General features: G+C 41.9%; 1 protein-coding gene across 4 annotated transcripts in view; it reads left to right on the top strand.

Annotated features, from left to right (window-relative positions):
• cblb (Cbl proto-oncogene B, E3 ubiquitin protein ligase) overlaps positions 1-20,000 on the top strand; it is a 172,061-nt gene that overhangs the window by 61,942 nt on the left and 90,119 nt on the right. For all 4 annotated transcript variants that reach the window (XM_084320302.1, XM_084320300.1, XM_084320301.1 and 1 more), the window contains exon 4: positions 16,920-17,066. In XM_084320302.1, coding sequence (XP_084176428.1) covers positions 16,920-17,066 — 147 coding nt within the window. The remainder of the gene's footprint in view (positions 1-16,919; positions 17,067-20,000) is intronic.

Here is a 20,000-nt window from a genome sequence, read left to right on the forward strand (position 1 = left end):
TGGACTATGTACCGTAGCCCTTTTTCCTTTCGCAAATGATTGCAGTCCGATTGAATAATTAATAATCACAGCGGTCCACAGAAACAATTAAATAAGCCACTCAGCAAACCGAATGTCTCCCCCCCCCCCCCCCCCCCCCCCCGGCCGTCTCTTCCAGCATCTCTCCTCCTCCTCCATTATTTTGCCTCCCAGCTGTCCCCTGGCTGACTCACCCCTCTCCCCCCCACCCGCCGCTCCTTCCTTCCTCCCCTTCCTTCCATTCCAGGCCGTGGTTATTGAGTGTGGTGCTGGTGGAAGCAGCTTGTAGACTGCTGGAGGGAAGGGGGGGTCTGATAAGACATCTCATCTGTTTGACGTGTCCCGGTGAAGCCGGTATGGCCCCCCCGCGGCGTAGGACCACTTCACTCTGGCTTTATCTCAGCCGTCAGCTGGAGGAACACACACACACACACACACACACACACACACACACACACACACACACACACACCCCCCCTGCCGGCCCCATGTCGCGTCCAGCGTTAACTACTTTGTCTCAGCTCCTGAAACCCCCCTGTGTGTCCATTTCCCGAGTCTCCCACCCTCCCATTCTCTGTCACAAAGCATCGAGCTCCATCGCCAAAGTGCAAAACCTCTCCTGGGATTTAATTACCCCCCTAGCTCCAACATTAACCCCTAACCTCTCCCCAAATAAACCAGCCTCAAACAGCCCCCAAATCTCAACCAGGTGTCTTGTGTCGACTCCTTCCTCCCCATGCTCCTTTTCCATTCTGTCTGTGTTTTAATTGTGGCTTTGATCCAAATTGTCCGTTTGAAAAACTAAACGATTGTCTCATCTAGTAGTCCGCCTTTTACACCCTTCCTATATCGTTCCAATAGACTTTTTTTTTATTGTTTATTTAACACGCTACATCTCAAAGAGTTTTGGCGGGAAATGTGGGTCCTGCCCCGGTGAGCTGAACAGGAGCGCTAGTTTTGTGACTGAGTTTGGCTAGTTTTGTGACTGACATCAGGCGGTTACACTGCCTGATGTTTTCGTTTCGTTTTCAAGATGAGTCTCGCTTTCCAGGTCGCAACGTAGTGGCAGCCGAGTTAGACATTTGTTTGCAACCTGAGCACTTTCGTTTTGCCTCCTGAGCACAGTGATGTAGTACAATGCCAAAGCAGTAGGTGGCAGTAGGTGGCGAACATGAAGGCAAATTTCAACCAATCAGAACTTGAATGTGCCAATACACTTCCTGCAAAAAAAATCAACAAGCCGCCATCTTTAAATGCCTCCGTGAGCTATGTAGCCAATGTAGCACTTATTTTTCAGCAAAGAAGTGCAATAAAAGTGCAATAAACTAAACGGATACATTCACTGTGTGTTCTGCCTCTCATTTGTTGATGAAACAAAACTAACATCAACACAATTGACCACCAAGAGCGGATAGTTTAGTTTCACAAAAAGATCTCCGATGTTGTTAGCTACATGCTAACGTGAATGGAATATGCCAGTATAACAGTATAGCATTGTGGCTAGCAGCTAACGTTAGCTCACGTTAGTTAGCCAGCCAGCACCAAACTGATGATATCAGGAGCTATCAGTAGCTAGATAACATTAGACAACGCCTCGTGTATTAAACAAAGGTGAATAGATGACTGGGCCATTTTGTTTAATGCTTGTTAAGATTGAAAGAGGAGCTCTGAGCTAACAGGGTCTGATAGCTAACGTTAGCTCACGTTAGCCAGCTGCTCATGCAATCATTAATGCTAGCAGAATGAATGGATGTAGTAAACTTTATTTAACATATTGAAGAATGGGTACAATACAATACGGCTCAATACAAACAATTGTTAAGGGAATGCAGACTGTTGTAGCTTGGACTGGGGTCCTTATACAACAATAACTTGACAACACATGGTAGCTGCAGCTATTTGGGACAGCTCTGTCGTCACCGGACGTTGGTGAGGGCACGCAGATGTCGGTATCTACTGCGCATGGGCGTTGAACAACAACGGCTCCGCGCAGATTACACGACACGTTGTCGGCGAGTTTTGGCGAGTAAAACACCTTTTCAGCGTTCCCGCTAGGGCAACGCGTTTTCCTGCCAAAACTGCATTTCTATTTAACAGGGACAGCAAACGTATTCATTCAGCAACAAAACAAAAACAAAAACACCCAGTGTAACCATGGCCTGAGGGTTTGAATGTCTCCCAGGTGACAGGAAACCAGGAGAAAGAGCGTGTAGACAGTTGAGCTACACCAGCGCAGGTGTCACCACAATAAGCGTCTGTGTCAGACGGCGTCACTCGCTACAAACGGTTTTTCTTTGATTAAACCTTTCACTGGTAGTACATAATTAGGCCATTTATCGTATAGAGCCATCAGAAAAGAGAACGAGTTGCCAGTGGTGAGCGCTGAGTATGGTTTCTGCCCGTTCTACCGTCTCTGAAGACATTAGCACTAATAGATGGGAGGCTTTCTTGGGGCCTCTTGTCAGACTGTTACACGACTAGTTTAATGTGCATAAGGCACTGAAAGGCCAGAAAGAGAATACTAACCCATAAAACCACAAGAGATATTATCACAGAGGCTTCGAACACTCAACCTGCCACATTTTGCCTGGCGTCCAATAACACGCTAGCGAATCGATCCGTTTCCCTGTCAAAAGATCAACGTGCGGAACATTGGTAGAAATAAATAAAACCGCTCAAAAAACAGATCTGACTTTTTTGTTTTGTTTTGCCATTCTCAAATGAAGTTTGAAATTGATGATTTTTCTTTTGGTTCAAATCGCAACCATTATGTAATAAGCGTCTGTGCCCTCCCACCTCTGCCTCTCAATGGAGAGGTTATAGTTCGGTTTCGGTTCATAACTGGGCTAATGCTGACTGGAAGAGCGTGAAATGACTGAGACAGGCTTGGCATTGGCAGTGCAGGCACACACACACACAGACACAGAGCGAGACAGGAGCGCATAGTCACATGAGTAGTCGCATTCACTTGCCTTATTCGATATAACTGTACTCTTCTTGATTCTCCACTTTTCTCCACTCTAAAATGTACCATATATGAAACAAGTTCACATTTTCTAAAGTGTACACATCTCACCTTGTGAGTTCATGTGTAATTATTGTCAAGGAGCACTTATGTGTTACTTTGTGTCACTTTGTGTGCATTTTTGCACTTTTGCTACTGATTGTGTTGGGGAATGGCCACAGTGCCTTTATCTTATCTAGTTTCAAGTTTTCAAGTTTCTTTAATAGTTGTCATACAGAAGTACAGAATACTTTTGTACAAAATGCTTCTTACTGTTGCGCTCCAGAGACTGTGCATGACAAGATAAGTATGAAATAAAAACATAGTAAAAATTAGAAGAAAAAAAAGAGGTCACAGTGTTCAGTTTAGACATATGTACAATGTTCGTAGACGTAGTTACCATACAATATACAATACTGTGCAGTGTACTAATATACAATACTATATAGTGCAAGGCATAAATGGACGAGGTGCAGTTTAGGTACAATTCACAGTAGGTGTACGAGTTGTAGTGCAAATCCTTTATCAATAAATATAAAGTGTAAGTGTGTTTGTGTGATCTAAAGTGTGGAGAGTGGGTGCTGCAGTGTGTTGTTTGTTTGAGTGAGTGTGTGTGTGCGTGTGGGTGTGTGTGCTGTGTGCATTTGATGGTTGTTGCATAGTGATTATTGTTCGTTTAGCGATTATTGTTCGTTTAGCAGCCTGATGGCCTGGGGATAGAAGCTCCTTCTGAGTCTTTCTGTGCTCGCCATAAGACTCCGGTATCGCTTGCCTGACGGCAGCAGTTCAAAGAGGCAGTTGTTCGGGTGGCTCGAGTCCTTAATAATTCTCTTAGCCTTCCCCTTGCACCGCTTGTTGTAAATGTTCTGGAGGGTGGGAAGCCCCCCTCTAATTGTGCGTTCGGCTGAACGTGTCACTCTTTGTAGTCTGCTACGGTCTTGTGCAGTGCTATTCCCAAACCAGGAGGTGATGTTGCCGGTCAGGATGCTCTCTATTGTACATGAGTAGAAGTTCCTAAGGATCTTCTGACTGACTTGGAACTTCCTTAGGCGCCTGAGGAAGTAGAGGCGTTGTCGTGCCTTCTTCACAACACTGTCAATGTGTGTGGTCCATGTCAAGTCCTCGGATATGTGGGCTCCGAGGTACTTGAAACTGTTCACTCTCTCAACTGGTGCCCCGTCGATGCTGAGGGGGCTGTAGTCCTTGACCCCCGACCTCCTGAAGTCCACAATCATCTCTTTTGTTTTGCTGACGTTCAGGGAGAGGCAGTTCTCCTGACACCACTGTGACAGGTTCTCTACCTCTTCCAGGTAGGCCCTTTCGTCGTTGGCAGAGATCAGGCCCACCACTACTGTGTCATCAGCAAATTTGATGATGGTGTTGTTGTTCCGCTGTGCTACGCAGTCATGTGTGTACAGGGAGTAGAGGAGGGGGCTCAGAACACAGCCCTGGGGGGCCCCTATGTTGAGCGTGATGGATGAGGAGGTGCAGTTGCCGGCTCTTACCACCTGGGGTCTGCCCGTCAGGAAGTCCAGGACCCACTGGCACAGGTCATAGTTCAAGCCCAGGTCCCTGAGCTTGGCTATGAGTTTGGAGGGGACTATGGTATTGAATGCTGAGCTGTAGTCGATGAACAGCATTCTCACATAGTTCCCCTTCCTCTTGTCCAGATGTGATGCTGCTGTGTGCAGCACATGGGCTAGTGTTTTATGTAACTCTGAAAATGTTTTCCTTGGTATTTGTATTTGCATGGTATATTATTGTGATGGAAATTATGTGGTTACTCTCTGTTTTAATCACTATTTTACAGATAGTATCTGTGTATAACATGTTTGCTTATTAGACCTGAAATGGAAGCACAGGACACAGATTAACTTTCACTTTAATGATATGAAGCAGGGCTTAAATTTGAGAACATCATATGACGACGACTGGATTCGTTTTACAATATGTTCTTAAGGCTGCCTTCAGGATGCTTTCATTCATCTTCTTCTCTAAGTTACCAACGATGTTGGTAAAGGGGGGGGGGGGCAGGGAACAAAATGAACATTTTGGTTTACCAACCAGATTTTAAAAACTACCAGCCAGGCAGATTTTTTACCAGCCAAAAATGATAAATAGCTTTTTAGTATATCGCCATGTGTTATTATTACTAATACTCTCATATGCAATTTTCAATTAACACTTTGGTTGCCTAAGGTTAAATTAATGATATACCATAGATTGCCAGCGCTATTTGTCTATGGAGAAAGTCCCCTTCTTTGCAGGGCTATAACTTTTTAAATTCTATTGCTACATTGCCATTATTAGGGCCCATTCAAAGTCCTATATGTATTGTTCATTGTGTAGCAACGTTAAACTTTTTCATTCACATATTCATAGTAAAGTATGGTCTAATGTATAAGTATGTTTTCATCTCTTTCTGCAGCTTTCTCCAGAACGTGATATATAGCCCCAAATGCATTATATTGATGATGAAATACAGTTTGATGGCAATCGGGGCGATATAAAAAATTCCAACTAGACGTACTTCTAGAAGTTACTACACGTCATCTGATGTTGACCGGATGGGCGAGGGGGCGTTTATAATTCCGTGGGCAGCGTTATACCAATCATCTAATGTGGGTCAAATGTTCATCACACGCTAAAACTCACCCCAGTCTCCGCGGGCCGTTGGGCGATCAGCGTGGGGTAGACAGTTTTCCATTATGGGATGTTGAAATAGTCGGTCCATTTCCAGGTTGTATAATAATATATACGTCCAAATCATGTTGTTTTTTCGAGTTATTTGCAGCGATCGATGTTCACTGTGTGAAGACGGAGTCTCTCTAACATTAGCGAGTGCCCGGACCCCATATGGAGTGAGTCCTACCGGGTTAAAGGTTGACATCCGGTTTCGATCTGCCGATCGGCCACCAGATGGCGGTCTTGAACCGCTAGAGGATTGAGAGGAGATCACACTTGTGTCTCAGGCCAGCGGAGGGACATTATGGATCAGATCGCAGATTTTTGAAATATTGATATAAAGACGACGTAAAGCGTCCCCCGGCAACTTTAGCATCGCCAGCAAAGACGTCTAAAGACGCCCCCTGGCAGTCAAAGTGTTAATATCATAAACAACATAAGGAATATTAAGAAGGTAACCGTAGCTAAATGTACCTTAATGTCAAGCCCTGTATTACCATTTTCATGATGAATTTCCTTCATAATACTTGTGGCTACTAGTACTCTTGGTTCATTGTGAATATAGACATCATGCATTGTTCTGTAAACAATTCGGCTGGCTAACGTTAGCGTCCAGGTATTGTTCTGTAAACAATTCGGCTGGCTAACGGTAGCTAACGTTAACGTCCAGGTATTGTTCTGTAAACAATTTGGCTGGCTAACGTTTGCGTCCAGGCTTTACAAACATAACTTACTGAAAGTGAAAGCCGACACACACACACACACGGACACACGTCACGTACGGACACACGTCACGTAAAGCGACTGCTGACAACAGAGGCTATTTATTTTATGAAAATTCAGAAAGTTGGCTCCTTTCGAAGATGAAATATACATGCCATTGGCACTTGGCGGTGTTAATTTCATTCCCGGGGGGGGGGTCTCACTTGGTCTTAAATGGATGGTTTTTGGGTCAAGCAGTGCGACGTGCAACATGGACAAAGTTTGTCAGAGGGAAGCAACAGTTGTGATTGGAGGATCAAGAAAAGAGGGCAGGGTTTGATATTATCAGTTGTGGTGGCAGATGCAGAGATTTTTTTTAGCCAATCAACCGCTTCTTTTCACTTGGCAGCGCGGACTCTCACTGAGAGGGTGTAACGTGTGGAAGGATCACACTACCCCCCTTAGATCCTATCCGCGCTGAGCAGGCGCCCCGACCGAACTGTAGGAGTCGCTGTTTACAACGACCCGGACCCACCCCGCCAGCTTTCCCACCCTCTAATACAGCTAATTGTATTAGTGTGAACGGCCAGCCAAGCTGGTGACAACGCCGGAGCTGTGATCTGGATTCGAACATGCAAATCCAGCGTCTCCGGTGTTGGTGACGAACGCAATCTCCGCTACGCCACCTGGCCGCCCGAGATTTTCTTTTTGTAACAGAATACATTTCTGTCATGATTAGGGCTGCAACGATTAGTCGACATAATCGACGACGTCGATCATAAAAACACGTTGACGCAGAATTTTTGCGTCGATTAATCATACATTTTTTTCTTTTTTCTTTTTTATTACCTATCTTTGTGAAAGTGGCTTCTCAGCTCTGGTCCAGCTGAAGACAAAGCAGAGGAACAGATTGGACATTGAGCATGACCTCAGAGTTGCTTTGTCTACCATCACCCCAGACTTTGAGACTCTTGTCAGGAGCAAACAACATCCCCAGTTATCCCATTAGTTCCCTGGGATGTTAAGCTAAGAAGTCTGCTATATATTTTTTGTTTGTTATTTAAACACTTCCACTTTAATTTGTATTATTTAATTTATTTATGTTGTTATGAGTGATTGTTGTATTGTTCAAATACATTTTGATTTAAAGTTGCTTAAGATCCAAATTCAAATGTTTCATGAGTCATTATTTTAATTTGCTATGGGATCATCATGTTATGTTAAGTTAACTGTTAAGGCAGAGGGACTGGACAACAGGGTGACATTCACAGGTGTGCAGACTTGAGCATGTGAGGTAAAACATGCATTGGAGAAGGAGCCATGCCCACAGGAAGCAGAGATTGAGGGTGTGACAAAAATAATCGTTAGATTAGTCGACTAATCGAATGACAAAAATAATCGTTAGATTAGTCGACTAATCGAAAAAATAATCGACAGATTAGTCGATTACCAAAATAATCGTTAGTTGCAGCCCTAGTCATGATGCTTTATGAGTAGCTCCTAGTCACACCAAACTACAGTCAGTGGCCAGCAGCAGTATATTAGGTTTTCACCTAACGGGACGACGACTGCTAACTGGATGTTGTTGTTTGTTTGAAAAATTCTCGGTAAACCTTCGACACGATTGTTTGCTTGGGACTGTTTGTGAGACGTTAGAAACGCCAAGTCAAACACAAAGCGAATAAGGCTGAGACAATATGCCATTTGGAAGAATTGATAAATCGGGACAAAATTCTCGATAAATAAATAGTGGCTATATTCACATTAACTCATCCAGCGCTAGGGCTGTCCCCGACTAAGGATTTGGATAGTCGACTATGATTGACAAAAATTTGCCGTTAGTCGACAAAAAAAAAAGTATAATATATATATATTTTTTATCATTCCATTTGGGCTGTGGGGGGTGCTTAATATCTGAAGGAGTCGACTGAAGGCTTCTTGTCCTCTGCAAAAGCATGCAATTGGTCCACTGATGGATACATCTTGATATTTGTCTAGTCTAGTGTGTTCATTAGATGGGTGAAATCCTCTTTCAGTGCCTCTGTGCCTGTTTTCATAGGCAGTTAGCCTCTGGTATGCCTGCCATTAGCGTTAGCCATGCTTCTAGGCCTCTTGGTTGGCAGTCGAATAGGGGTCAGCCCTATCCAGCGCCATCGCTTAATGAGCCAGGGGGCGCTAGAACACCATTGCTTTAATCAATGGGGAGACTGCGAGGTTTGCGAGTGCTTAAAATATATCTTATTATAGCTATGGGTCTAATACACCCGTCGATTGTCAGTGAGTTGCTTCCAGTCAACATGCACAAAACAGATTGTTTTTTCATCCGTACATTTCCGTTTTATACCGTTTTGAATATGAGTATAGTTTTGGTGATTCTTAGTAATCCCAGGAAAAGACGCGATAATAGCGTTTTAGTGGAATACACTAAACATGTTGTAATTTTCCGCCTGATTATCAAATCTTCCTGAAATCAACGCTAGATTATCATTATTATCCTTCCTCGTGCATACATGAAATGCCCCCCCCCCCCACCTCCTGCACCCAACGGTAAACGGCCACACACACAGACAGCTTCGATCGCGGTAGAAAGAAATATCAGATCAATGCAAGATTGTATATATAGAGTCCTTACCTGGTCTCTGATGTAATGCAAAAGAAATAATCCAATTATCTGATCGCCATTCCAAATACTGCTCGTGGAGGTCCGTCCCACATTGCCCGGCATAGCATATGAAGGGGGGGGGGGGGGTGGCAGCATCGCAGATATAAGGTTGTAAACGCCTCCCGGAGTATTTTAAACCCCGCCCGCACGGCTCAGATCGGCCCATAAAAGAAACTACACCATTTCTAATAGAGTACAATACTGGCTGGAAGGCGTAGGAGGCGGTATTTGCCCTTTTGCGAGCTCAGACCCATTCCCAATGATAACATCAGGCTGGATGGATGAAAATGTATGGATATAGCTAATAAAAGAAATAACGATTAAAACCCGACTCTTGTGATTGCCGCTGAACGGTTGGCGCTGAATGAGTTAAGAGTCATCGCTGGTCACATTTCCCCCAAAATTGTGTTTAAGCTAAAACCACCATGAGGATCAATTATATCCGAGCAAAGGCTGATCCCACATGGAACCATAACACACTTCTTTGTTGCTACACACAGTGGTGAAACCTGCTCATGTATCAGATTCTTACTCTTACTTTGATACCACGTTTGTGGGCCTTAGATTTGTTCTGTGATGTCCAGCATGAAGTAGCCTGTAGCCTACATGTGGACAATTTAGTTTGTTTGTTAATGCTGTAGATATTGAATATTGGGATATGTGAGGTTTGTAGTGGTGTGAGGCGGGTGTTGAGGAGGCTCCAGATATGGACTAAAGTACTAAACAACCTCCATTCAACCGCTTGGACGTTTCTACTCAACCTGTAGCATTTACAACAACATTTACTTACTTACTTACTTACTTACTTACTTACTTACTTACTTACTTACTTACTTACTTACTTACTTACTTACTTACTTACTTACTTACTTACTTACTTACTTACTTACTTACTTACTTACTTACTTATTTATTTATTTATTTATTCATTTAGTAATGTATTCATTAATTAATTAGTTTATACATTTATTTGTTTATTTGTTTATTAATTCATTAATGTATTTATTAGTTTATTAGTTTATTTGTTCATTCATTCATTCATTCATTAATGAATCTTGTTGTGCGACTGGGTCGGATGCTATAATATTATATAATATAATATTGATGAAAAGGAAATAACGCATAAACAAATGCACATACACACACACATGCATACACACATACACACAAACACATCTTTGCTTGTATTGTGAAGGTTTGAAGGACACATTTAAAGTTGGGATGATGTGCACAAGGTGTGCGTGCACACACACGCACACACAGTTACACACGCATAAATGCATTGCCCTCGCAAAGCGTGTTATCAGCACCCCACAGCCTGTCTGCTCTCCCTGCCCCACTCACACACACCTTGGGCAAAGTCACCCTGTCTAGTAGTGTGTGTATATGACTGAAAGAGAGTGTGAAAAAGAGCGCGAGAGAGAGAGAGAGAGAGAGAGAGAGAGAGAGAGAGAGAGAGAGAGGGAGTGTGAGAGAGTGTGTTCCCTAGAGAGTGTTTACCAGCCAACTCCCTAATCTCACAGAGAGCTATATAAATCCCAGTGGAGAGGCGTAGTAGGAATCAACAACAACAACCCCCCCATCCCTCCTCACTTCCTTTAGAATCTAGGATTATTGCTTAATTATATAACAGGGACATGAGCTGAAAAGTAGCAAGGTGTTGTTGCATACAGCACTGCAATCAGAAAATAAATTGAAATATGGCACAGAAGCAGTCAGATTCTCTGACACATGTTGTCCTGTCAGTTAGGGCACGAGTAATGCTTCCCCAGATCCAGTACTCCCATCAGTCCCATGCATTACTCCAGTAGTGCTCCAGTAATTGTTTAAGGACATCTATTTTTAGACCGCATCTTAAAGCGCATGGCAGCAGGAATAACGAGATATTGCACAGAGTCACACGCATGCTACCGATTTTATTATTAGTCTCACTCTGCGGACATAACGAAGCATAGCAATATACCTGATGCTTAACTCATTGGACGCCACGGATTAGCCTCATCCTGTAGTAGCTACCACCACCGCTGTAAACGGTGGGAGTCGCTCACCTTGTTTGCAGGGCTATAATTATTTAAATATTATAGCTATATATGCAATACTATGGCCCATTTGACATCGAGTATCTATCGTTCAAGATGTGAAAAAGGAATATTTTTTTCCATCCATACATTCTCGTTTTATACCGTGGTGAATATAAGTATGGTTTTAAAGTGATCTGGGGTAATTCCTGGCAGGCTAGTAATAGGCCGTGACGCATATTATACTTAATCCATTGGCATTTCGTCCCTATACACACTACAATAAAAAATTCAAATGCATATGATCGGTATATTATGTTCCATCATGCATGCATAAAAGGGGCCGGGGGGGGGGGGGGGGGGGGTCGTTTCTGATTAATTGATTGTCAATAACGGCATTTGTTAGTACAACAGCATACGCTGATCAGGGCGATCACGGGTATGAAAACAATCCACAACCAAGCTGAAATTTACGTTAAATTGCTCTTACCTGTGACCGATGAGATTCCATGCGATCGGGTGAAGATCTTAATCCACGTTACTAGAAAACTCCGCCCGGATGACTTTCAATGATACACAGAGTCATACACAGAGTCACAAAGGAAGTGCGACATTGGCCGCATACCACCAGGCGGCAGTATTGTATCTTTGCGATCTCAGACACATTGCCACACAGTACCACAGCCTTCCTGGATGATTTATGAATGGAAATAGCGAATAAAAGAAATAACTAGGGATGCCCCGATCACGTTTTTTGCCACCGATACCGATCACCAATCGTCTTGAGCCATATCGGCCGATACCGATCTGATACCGATCGTTTTTGGTTTTATATATTTTTTTTTATAAATATATATACGTTTTTTTTTTAAATATATATATTATATAATTATACTTGTAGTTGTATTATCTGCGAGACATCGCCACCACGCAACAAGTCAAAATGCTCGCTATCTCCACTGTCTGTGTGTATACTCTGCTTTGGTCAAATCACATTCAGCATGCCCTCAGCAGGGTATCTGCGGCTCTGCAGATAATACCCTACTCCCTCAGCTAGCCCCGTTCGTGACTGAGATGCAAGCCGGGGCTCGAATACGCATCGAATCAATGTTATAAGACATTGATATCAGGAGCTATCTGTAGCTACTGCTAGCCGGCTAGATAACGTTAAGACAACGCCTCAGTGAACTATTTAGTTTACTGGGACATTTCGTTTTGAACAGTGAGCTAACGTGAGCTAACGTGAGCTAACGGAGGTATCAACATGCACTACTAGACTATTGCTGGAGCATTTGTTGATATCAGGAGCTATCAGTAGCTAGCCGGCTAGATACCGTTAGACAATGCCTCATGTATTAAACTAAAAGTGAATAGTTGACTGGGTCATTCTGTTTAAACAGTAACGATAGCTAGGTAGCTAACGTTAGCTCACGGTCATGCACTAGACTAGAGCGGAGCCTCCTCTGTGTTTACACGGGTGCGGGAGGGGCAGGGGAGGAGGAGGAGCGGCAGTTTGCAGCTCCGTGTGTCTGAGACAGAACTCAGGGAGTGAGATCTCCGCTAAGAATTGGATCATGTTTTTCGATCGGTTTTCACGATCGGCGAAAATAAAGCATTATCGGAATTCACCAATCTCATATTTATACTGAATATCGGCCGATACCGATCGCTGGCGGATCGATCGGGGCATCCCTAGAAATAACGATCATAATAACGAGTATACTCGTTATAGTATATTAACGAGTTGTTGGTGTCCAACGATTTGGCGGCCATTAACGAGTATACTACTCGTCGATGGCGGGGAATGAGTTAATGCGTATTGTCAGTCAAAACAGTCAGTTACCACTTGTAATAATTACATTACCTCCACTCTGTCTGCAGCAGGTCTCTCCGCTCATGGAACGGCATGTTTCCATATCAATAGTCTATGAACGCTACGCAAAGTGGGCGACATGTTGTTGGCACAATTTGGAAATGCACAAACACAAACCACTGTTATTATCTTTTAGATCTAAGCTAACAAACTTTTTGTGGTAATGTTAACACTATGATCGCCGTGGACGAGTTTACACGTCATTCCTAGTCATGCTCATTCTGCCGAAGACGCCGTAACTCGTCTTTGATGTCAATATTTCAAAAATCTGTCATCGAAATCATATTTCCTTTCCGGAGCCCTGAGACACACTGCAAAGCTCCACTCAATTCTCTAGCGGTTCAAGAGCGCCATCTGGTGGCCGATCGGCAGATCGCCAACCGGAAATTAACCTTTGAACCGGTAGTGCTCATCCATATGTGGTCCGGGCACTCGCTATCGTTAGAGAGACTCTGTATTGACACAGTGAACATCGATCGGTGCAAATAACTCGAAAAAACAACATGATTTGGACGTATATACTATTATACAACCTGGAAATGGATCGGGCATTTCTCCATCCCATAATAGAAAAAATTCTGTTCCACGCTCATCTGCCAGCGGCGCGAGGAAGCCACGGTAAGATTCAGCGTTATTTTCTAACGTCTTCTATACTAACTGATCTGATGAACATATGACCCACTCTGGATGAATCATCTAACGCTGCCCACGGAATTATAAACGATCCCCCGCCCATCCGGTCATCATCAGATGATGCGTAGAAACTTCTAGAATCACGTCCAGTTGACATTTTTTATCTCGCACAGATTCCTACCAAACTGTATTTGATCATCAATATAATGCATTTAGGGCTATAAATCACGTTCTGAAGAAAGCTGCAGAAAAAGATAAAAACATACTTATACTTTAGACCATATTTTAGTATGAATATGTGAATGAAAACGTTTAACGTTGCTACACCCTGAACAATACATATAGGACATTGAATGGGCCATAATAATGGCAATTTAGCAATAGAATTAAAAAAGTTATAGCCCTGCAAAGAAGGGGAACTTCTCCATAGACAAATAGAGCTGGCGAGGGATGGTAAATTATGAATTTAACCCATGGCGATTAAAGTGTTAAGTGTACTATCTATGCTCTACACATCTTACAACTTCCTGCTTCCTGCAACAACTCACGCCTCGCAGGATTTCAGAGCGAGATTTCTGTTTCATTGGCACAAACAAGCAATTTAGGTGCACGTATTTGGTGGTAACCAAATTTGGTAAAATGTTTAATCAAATACCCTCAAATACCACTCGAGTTCAGTTGAAACGGAGAGTTATGGATTACTCACACCCATCGCTACTGTCAGTTATACCACACGTACAGTAGTCCTGGTGGTTCTTCATGCTTGCCCACTTATTTAACTATTCTTCCATCAGACAGGATTCCATTGAATCTGTCATACCAAGTTAGCTGTTACTAGTAGTTAGTTACAGTAGTTAACCCGGTATGAGAAAAAAAATTCTATTGTCAAATACATTTAATTTGTGTGAACTTTTGATACATCACTTTTCATTTAAGCATGCATGTGGGGTTCCTTCCATAAAAGTACCTTATTATTATTATTATTATTATTATTATTATTATTATTATTATTATTATTATTATTATTATTATTATTATTATTATTATTATTATTATTATTATTATTATTATTTTATTATTATTATTATTATTATTATTATTATTATTATTATTATTATTATTACTATTAATAATATTATCATAATCACCACCATACTAGAGTCACCATATTGTAATATTGCAATATATTTCAACTGCAATATTATGTCCCCAATGGAAAACTGCAATAAAAATCAGTTTTATCTAATAAGATAAAATTTTCAGTCTGTTCACCTCACACAAATAATCTGATTGCAGCAAAATGGGAATACATTGCATACATAGCATTTTCGTGAAGGTCCCATGTCTTGCTATTCCTTTCACTATTTGGGCAATGTTACACAATTCCTGTGAGTCTATGGAACACATCTGTAAGGTATACATTTTTTTCTTTTTTTTTAATGCACTGTTTTGTATTTCTAATCAAGTACTCTAAAGCAGCATTTTTCCACTTCAAGATTTCAAGCTGTTTTGGGCTGGGCTCCGCCCATACGCGCTTTGAGTGACAGTCACCCACACAGCATGATACATGTATACGAGAGAGAGCGAGAGAGAGAACGAGCGAGTGGGAGAGAGAGAGAGAGAGGATACATCGCTCCGTGTGCGTGTGTACGCTGTGTGAGCGGCTCGACTGCGATTGTGTGTAAAATGCAGGTGGACTGTGGAGAGAGAGAGGGAGAGTCAGGGACAGGGAGACCACTTCTGCATTATTCCCACTGCTCCGTTGTTGAGCGAATTGTTGATTCTCTCTGTCGGCACTCGCGCACTTCAACCCGTTTGAGGAAGTGTCAGTATTTCCACTCGCTCTGTTGTTGAGTGCGCTACAACCATAGAGGGGGCAGATCAGCAGCACATACTGACGTCAGGGAGCGAGTCAAATCAGAATGGCTTAGTTCAGTGAGGGAGGATCTCGTGAACTTGAGACTGGACTGATAAGCCAAAATGAGAATTAGAGACACAGACCCCATTGATACAACCCCACATTGCTAGAAAACAATGCTAAACACTGGAAAAGGCAATTTACAAGACATGGGACCTTTAAATATCGATACTTGATGTATTGATATAATATTGGCACGCACAATATATGAGATGTATTGCTGTATCGATTCCCCCGGCACCCCTAATATCATGTTGTTGTTGTTGTTGTCGTCATTGTTGTTGTTGTTGTTGTTGTTGTTGTTGTTGTTGTTGTTATTGTTATAGATGTTGTTGTTAACCGTTTCATGGCCAACCACGTATATATACGTTATTAGGCGCCATCCTTAAACGGCCAACCACGTGTATATATACAGTACGTGTTACCACTCGATTGTGCTTTTATTCCATTTTAATATCCTACTCAATGTCACAGAGCTGTATGTTGGCTGGAAACGGCATATCGGGACTCCGAAAGTGCAGTACTGGCCAGATCCTAGTATTGGTGCTGTCTCGATAATGCAGTTTTCCCTGTTGCAGACCGGGTGTCACTTTTTTTTCATTCCGGGTAAACTTTTCTGTTAGCCTGAAGCTATGGCTTTACCAGATCGCCTGGAATACTTTTTGCGACGCCGAATTCAGTATGCAGTAAAGGAATATAGCATCAGCCAATGGACATATCGATCTACCAGATGGCAATCAAATAACTGGGAAATTCTTTTTGGAATCCAACCGGCCACAGGTAAGAGCGATTTGACGTCAATTACAGCCTGATCGGGCCTTGTTCTCATAGCCATCCACCCGGTCTGCGTATAATCTTGCAATAACGAATGCCGTTATTGGTAATCAATAATCAGAAACGACTTCCCCCGCCGCCCCCCCCCCCCCCCCCCCCCCCCCCCTTCATGCATTCATGGTGGACCATGATACCGATCATATGCATTTTGATTTTAGGCGTTTAGGGCCGAAACGCCAATCGATTTAACGTTATTAGCTTAGCGCCCTATAACTAGCTTTGCAGGAATTACCCCAGAACATTGCGGTATATAGTTCATATTCACAACGCTATAAAATGGGAACGTATTGATGAAAATTGTTTTTCTTTATGGCATATTGAAGGAAAGGTTTATACTGTCAATTGACAATGACAATGGCAATAATATAAAATATAGATTTAGCTCTACAAACAACCTCACGCACAGTGAAAACTTGTAATGAAAAGCTGGCCTCATAGAGTGGGATTAGACGGGCCCCAATGGCCATGAATGTGTTAATGTTGTTGTGGTTGTTGTTGATGCTGCTGTTGTTGTCGTCGTCGTTGTGGTTGTGGTTCTAGTAAGACATAAACCGCTCTCTCTCTCTCTCCAGGAGGAATCTGACCAAGCTGTCTCTCATCTTCAGTCACATGCTGGCTGAGATCAAGGCCATCTTCCCTGGGGGACACTTCCAAGGAGACACGTTCAGGATCACCAAAGCCGACGCGGCAGACTTCTGGAGGAGATTCTTTGGAGAAAAGTAGGTTTCAGTTAGTGGTTTCAGACCGAGGCCCATGTTTAGCAAAGCAGGGAGGCACAGAATTGCTTGTTGTTTTCAGCACAATAATATCATTTTATTTTATTTAACTCATTGACTGCCAGCTATTAGCCTCATCCTGTAGTAGCTACTGCCTAGGGCTGTCTTAAATACTTCGAAGCTTCGAAGCTTCGTTCGATGGCACAAGCTTCGAACATTAAAAAAAAAATCGAAGTTTTTTTTTTTCATTTTTTTTTATTTAATTTTTTTTTACTTCGATTTGTGTGTGTGTGTGTGTGTGTGTGTGTGTGTGTGTGTGTGTGTGTGTGTGTGTGTGTGTGTGTGTGTGTGTGTGTGTGTGTGTGTGAACTACCCATCCCAGTTAGGACAGCCCAATCCCGTCCAATCTTTCGCCGTCGACTAAAGACTCACTTCTTCAACCATTATCTGAAATGATAAAAAAAAAAAAAAAAACGAACCGTGACTAACCTTACTGTCATGCACTTGTCCTAATAAACTAACCTACACTGTAACACGCAACACTTGATGAACATTGTTACTCAGCTGATAGAGTTGTACCCTTCTTGCTGTCTTGTCGTACAGAACTTGTAAGTCGCTTTGGATAAAAGCGTCAGCTAAATGACTAAATGTAAGTGTGTGTGTGTGTGTGTAGGTGTGTGTGTGTGTGTGTGTGTGTGTGTGTGTGTGGGCGCGCCTTGTAGAATTCCACACATAAGAAAGAAAGATACTGGGATGAATAAACAAAATAGGAAATAAAATGTAGAAATGCATGCAATACATAAATAAATATGAATCTCCATATATGAAATATTACATTTAGATAAGGTGCTACTGAGATGTTTTGGTGAGTTCTTTGTTTTTTTGTGGAAGTTGCCCTTCTTAAAAATGCATGAACATTCACTGATAATTGGTCTGTAGTGGAGTCTACAAGGTCTACATTGCCGGACCATGTAGAATCCGGACCTTGTAGACTGACATAATTCTGTGCATAGTTTAGTCTACACAGGCCATATTTCAAATAATCAAAATCTTACTTCATTCATCTTAAACATTCTTGATTTGGGGGATTGGTAGTTCCCATGAAATCTGAAGTTGTTCAAACGACAACAGCGATCCACCTTGAATTAAATCACACAGCCGAGTGAAACCTTGTTGGATGCGTCACAGTCACGAAAGGGGCTACTTAATTAATTAATCCAACCCACTTTATTTATAGAGCACATTTAAAAACAACAAAGTTTACGAAAGTGCTGTACAAGTCCCACAACATAAGATAAAAAATATATATATATATATATATATATATATATATATATATATATAAAAAAAAAAAATTCGAAGCTTCGAATTAAAATCGAAGCTCGGCCCCGAAGCTTCGATTGCCAAAAAAAGCTTCGAAGGTCAGCCCTACTACTGCCACAGCTGTAAACGATGGGAGTCGCTCACCGGGCTATAACTATTTAAATATTATAGCTATGGATGCAATACTATGGCCCATTTGACATCGAGTATCTATCGTGCAAAATGTGAAAAAGGAATCTTTTTTCCATCCATACATTCCCGTTTTATACCGTGGTGAATATAAGTATAGTTTTAGAGCGGTTTAGGGTAATCCCTGGGAGGCTAGTAATAGGCTGCGACGCATATTATACTTAATCCATTGGCATTTAGTCCCTATACATGCTACAATAAAAAATTCAAATGCATATCATCGGTATATTATGTTCCATCATGCATGCATGAAAGAGGGGGGTCGTTTCTGATTAATTGATTGTCAATAACGGCATTCGTTAGTACAACAGCATACGCTGATCAGGGCGATGGCTATGAAAACAAGGCACAACCAAGCTGAAATTGACGTTAAATTGCTCTTACATGTGGCCGGTGAGATTCCAAAAAGAATATTCCAATTATTTGATTGCCATCTGCTAGATCGTATGTTCATTTGGGCCACGACATAACCCCCCACAGCATAATGAATCGGGCATCCCGAAAACGATTCAATGCGATCGGGTGAAGCTCTTGATCCACGTTACTAGAAATGTCTGCCCGGATGAATTTCAATAATGCATAGTAGTGTTGTCACGATACTGGAATTTCGAACTTCGATACGATACCTTGAAAAGTATCGATATTCGATACCATTTTCGATACCACAGGGAAAAAGGTTCAATCTTAAAATGTAAGAACATTATTATTTTTTTTTTATATAAATGTTGCTTTTGTTGCTGGTTGATTCTCCTCAGCTTCTCTCTGCTACTATAAGAGAAGATAAATATAACACTTTTAAAACCCTTTGTTTATCTTTAGATCACACATTTAAAAATAACTGTTCATCTCACTTCAATCATTTTTATTGCAGAACATGGTATTTTCTCAAGCAGACAGATGTAAACACTGTAATCTGTGTTGCATGTACCTGACAAACTGAACTGTTTGTATTACAGTCATATTCCAATTTAACTGAATGCACATGTGTGTGTGTGGACTACTGTACTATTACAGGTATTGAAATGAACAATGCAACTTCCTTATACAATATTTTTTAATTTTTTTTTATGAATAATTAAATATCGATATTTCGGGAAATGAGTATTGAAACCGTTTTAAATATTCAGAATCGATATGTATCGATTTTTCTATATTTTTGACAACACTAATGCACAGCCCTATATACACAGAGTCTCAAAGGAAGTGCAACATCGGCCGCATACCACCAGTCGGCGGTATTGGACTTTTGCGATCTCAGACCCGTTCCATATGGTTACACAGGCTCCCTGGATGGATAACGATTGGCAATAGCGAATAAAAGAAATAATGATCAAATAACGTTTACCGGTACGTGGTTGGCGTTATTCGATTGGGGGACAAACACATATTGAATCGTTGTTGGCGGCCATTGAGTTAATAAGAAAT

Source organism: Notolepis coatsorum (genome assembly GCF_963971535.1).
Source record: "Notolepis coatsorum genome assembly, chromosome: 8".
NCBI classification, from domain to species: Eukaryota; Metazoa; Chordata; class Actinopteri; order Aulopiformes; family Paralepididae; genus Notolepis; species Notolepis coatsorum.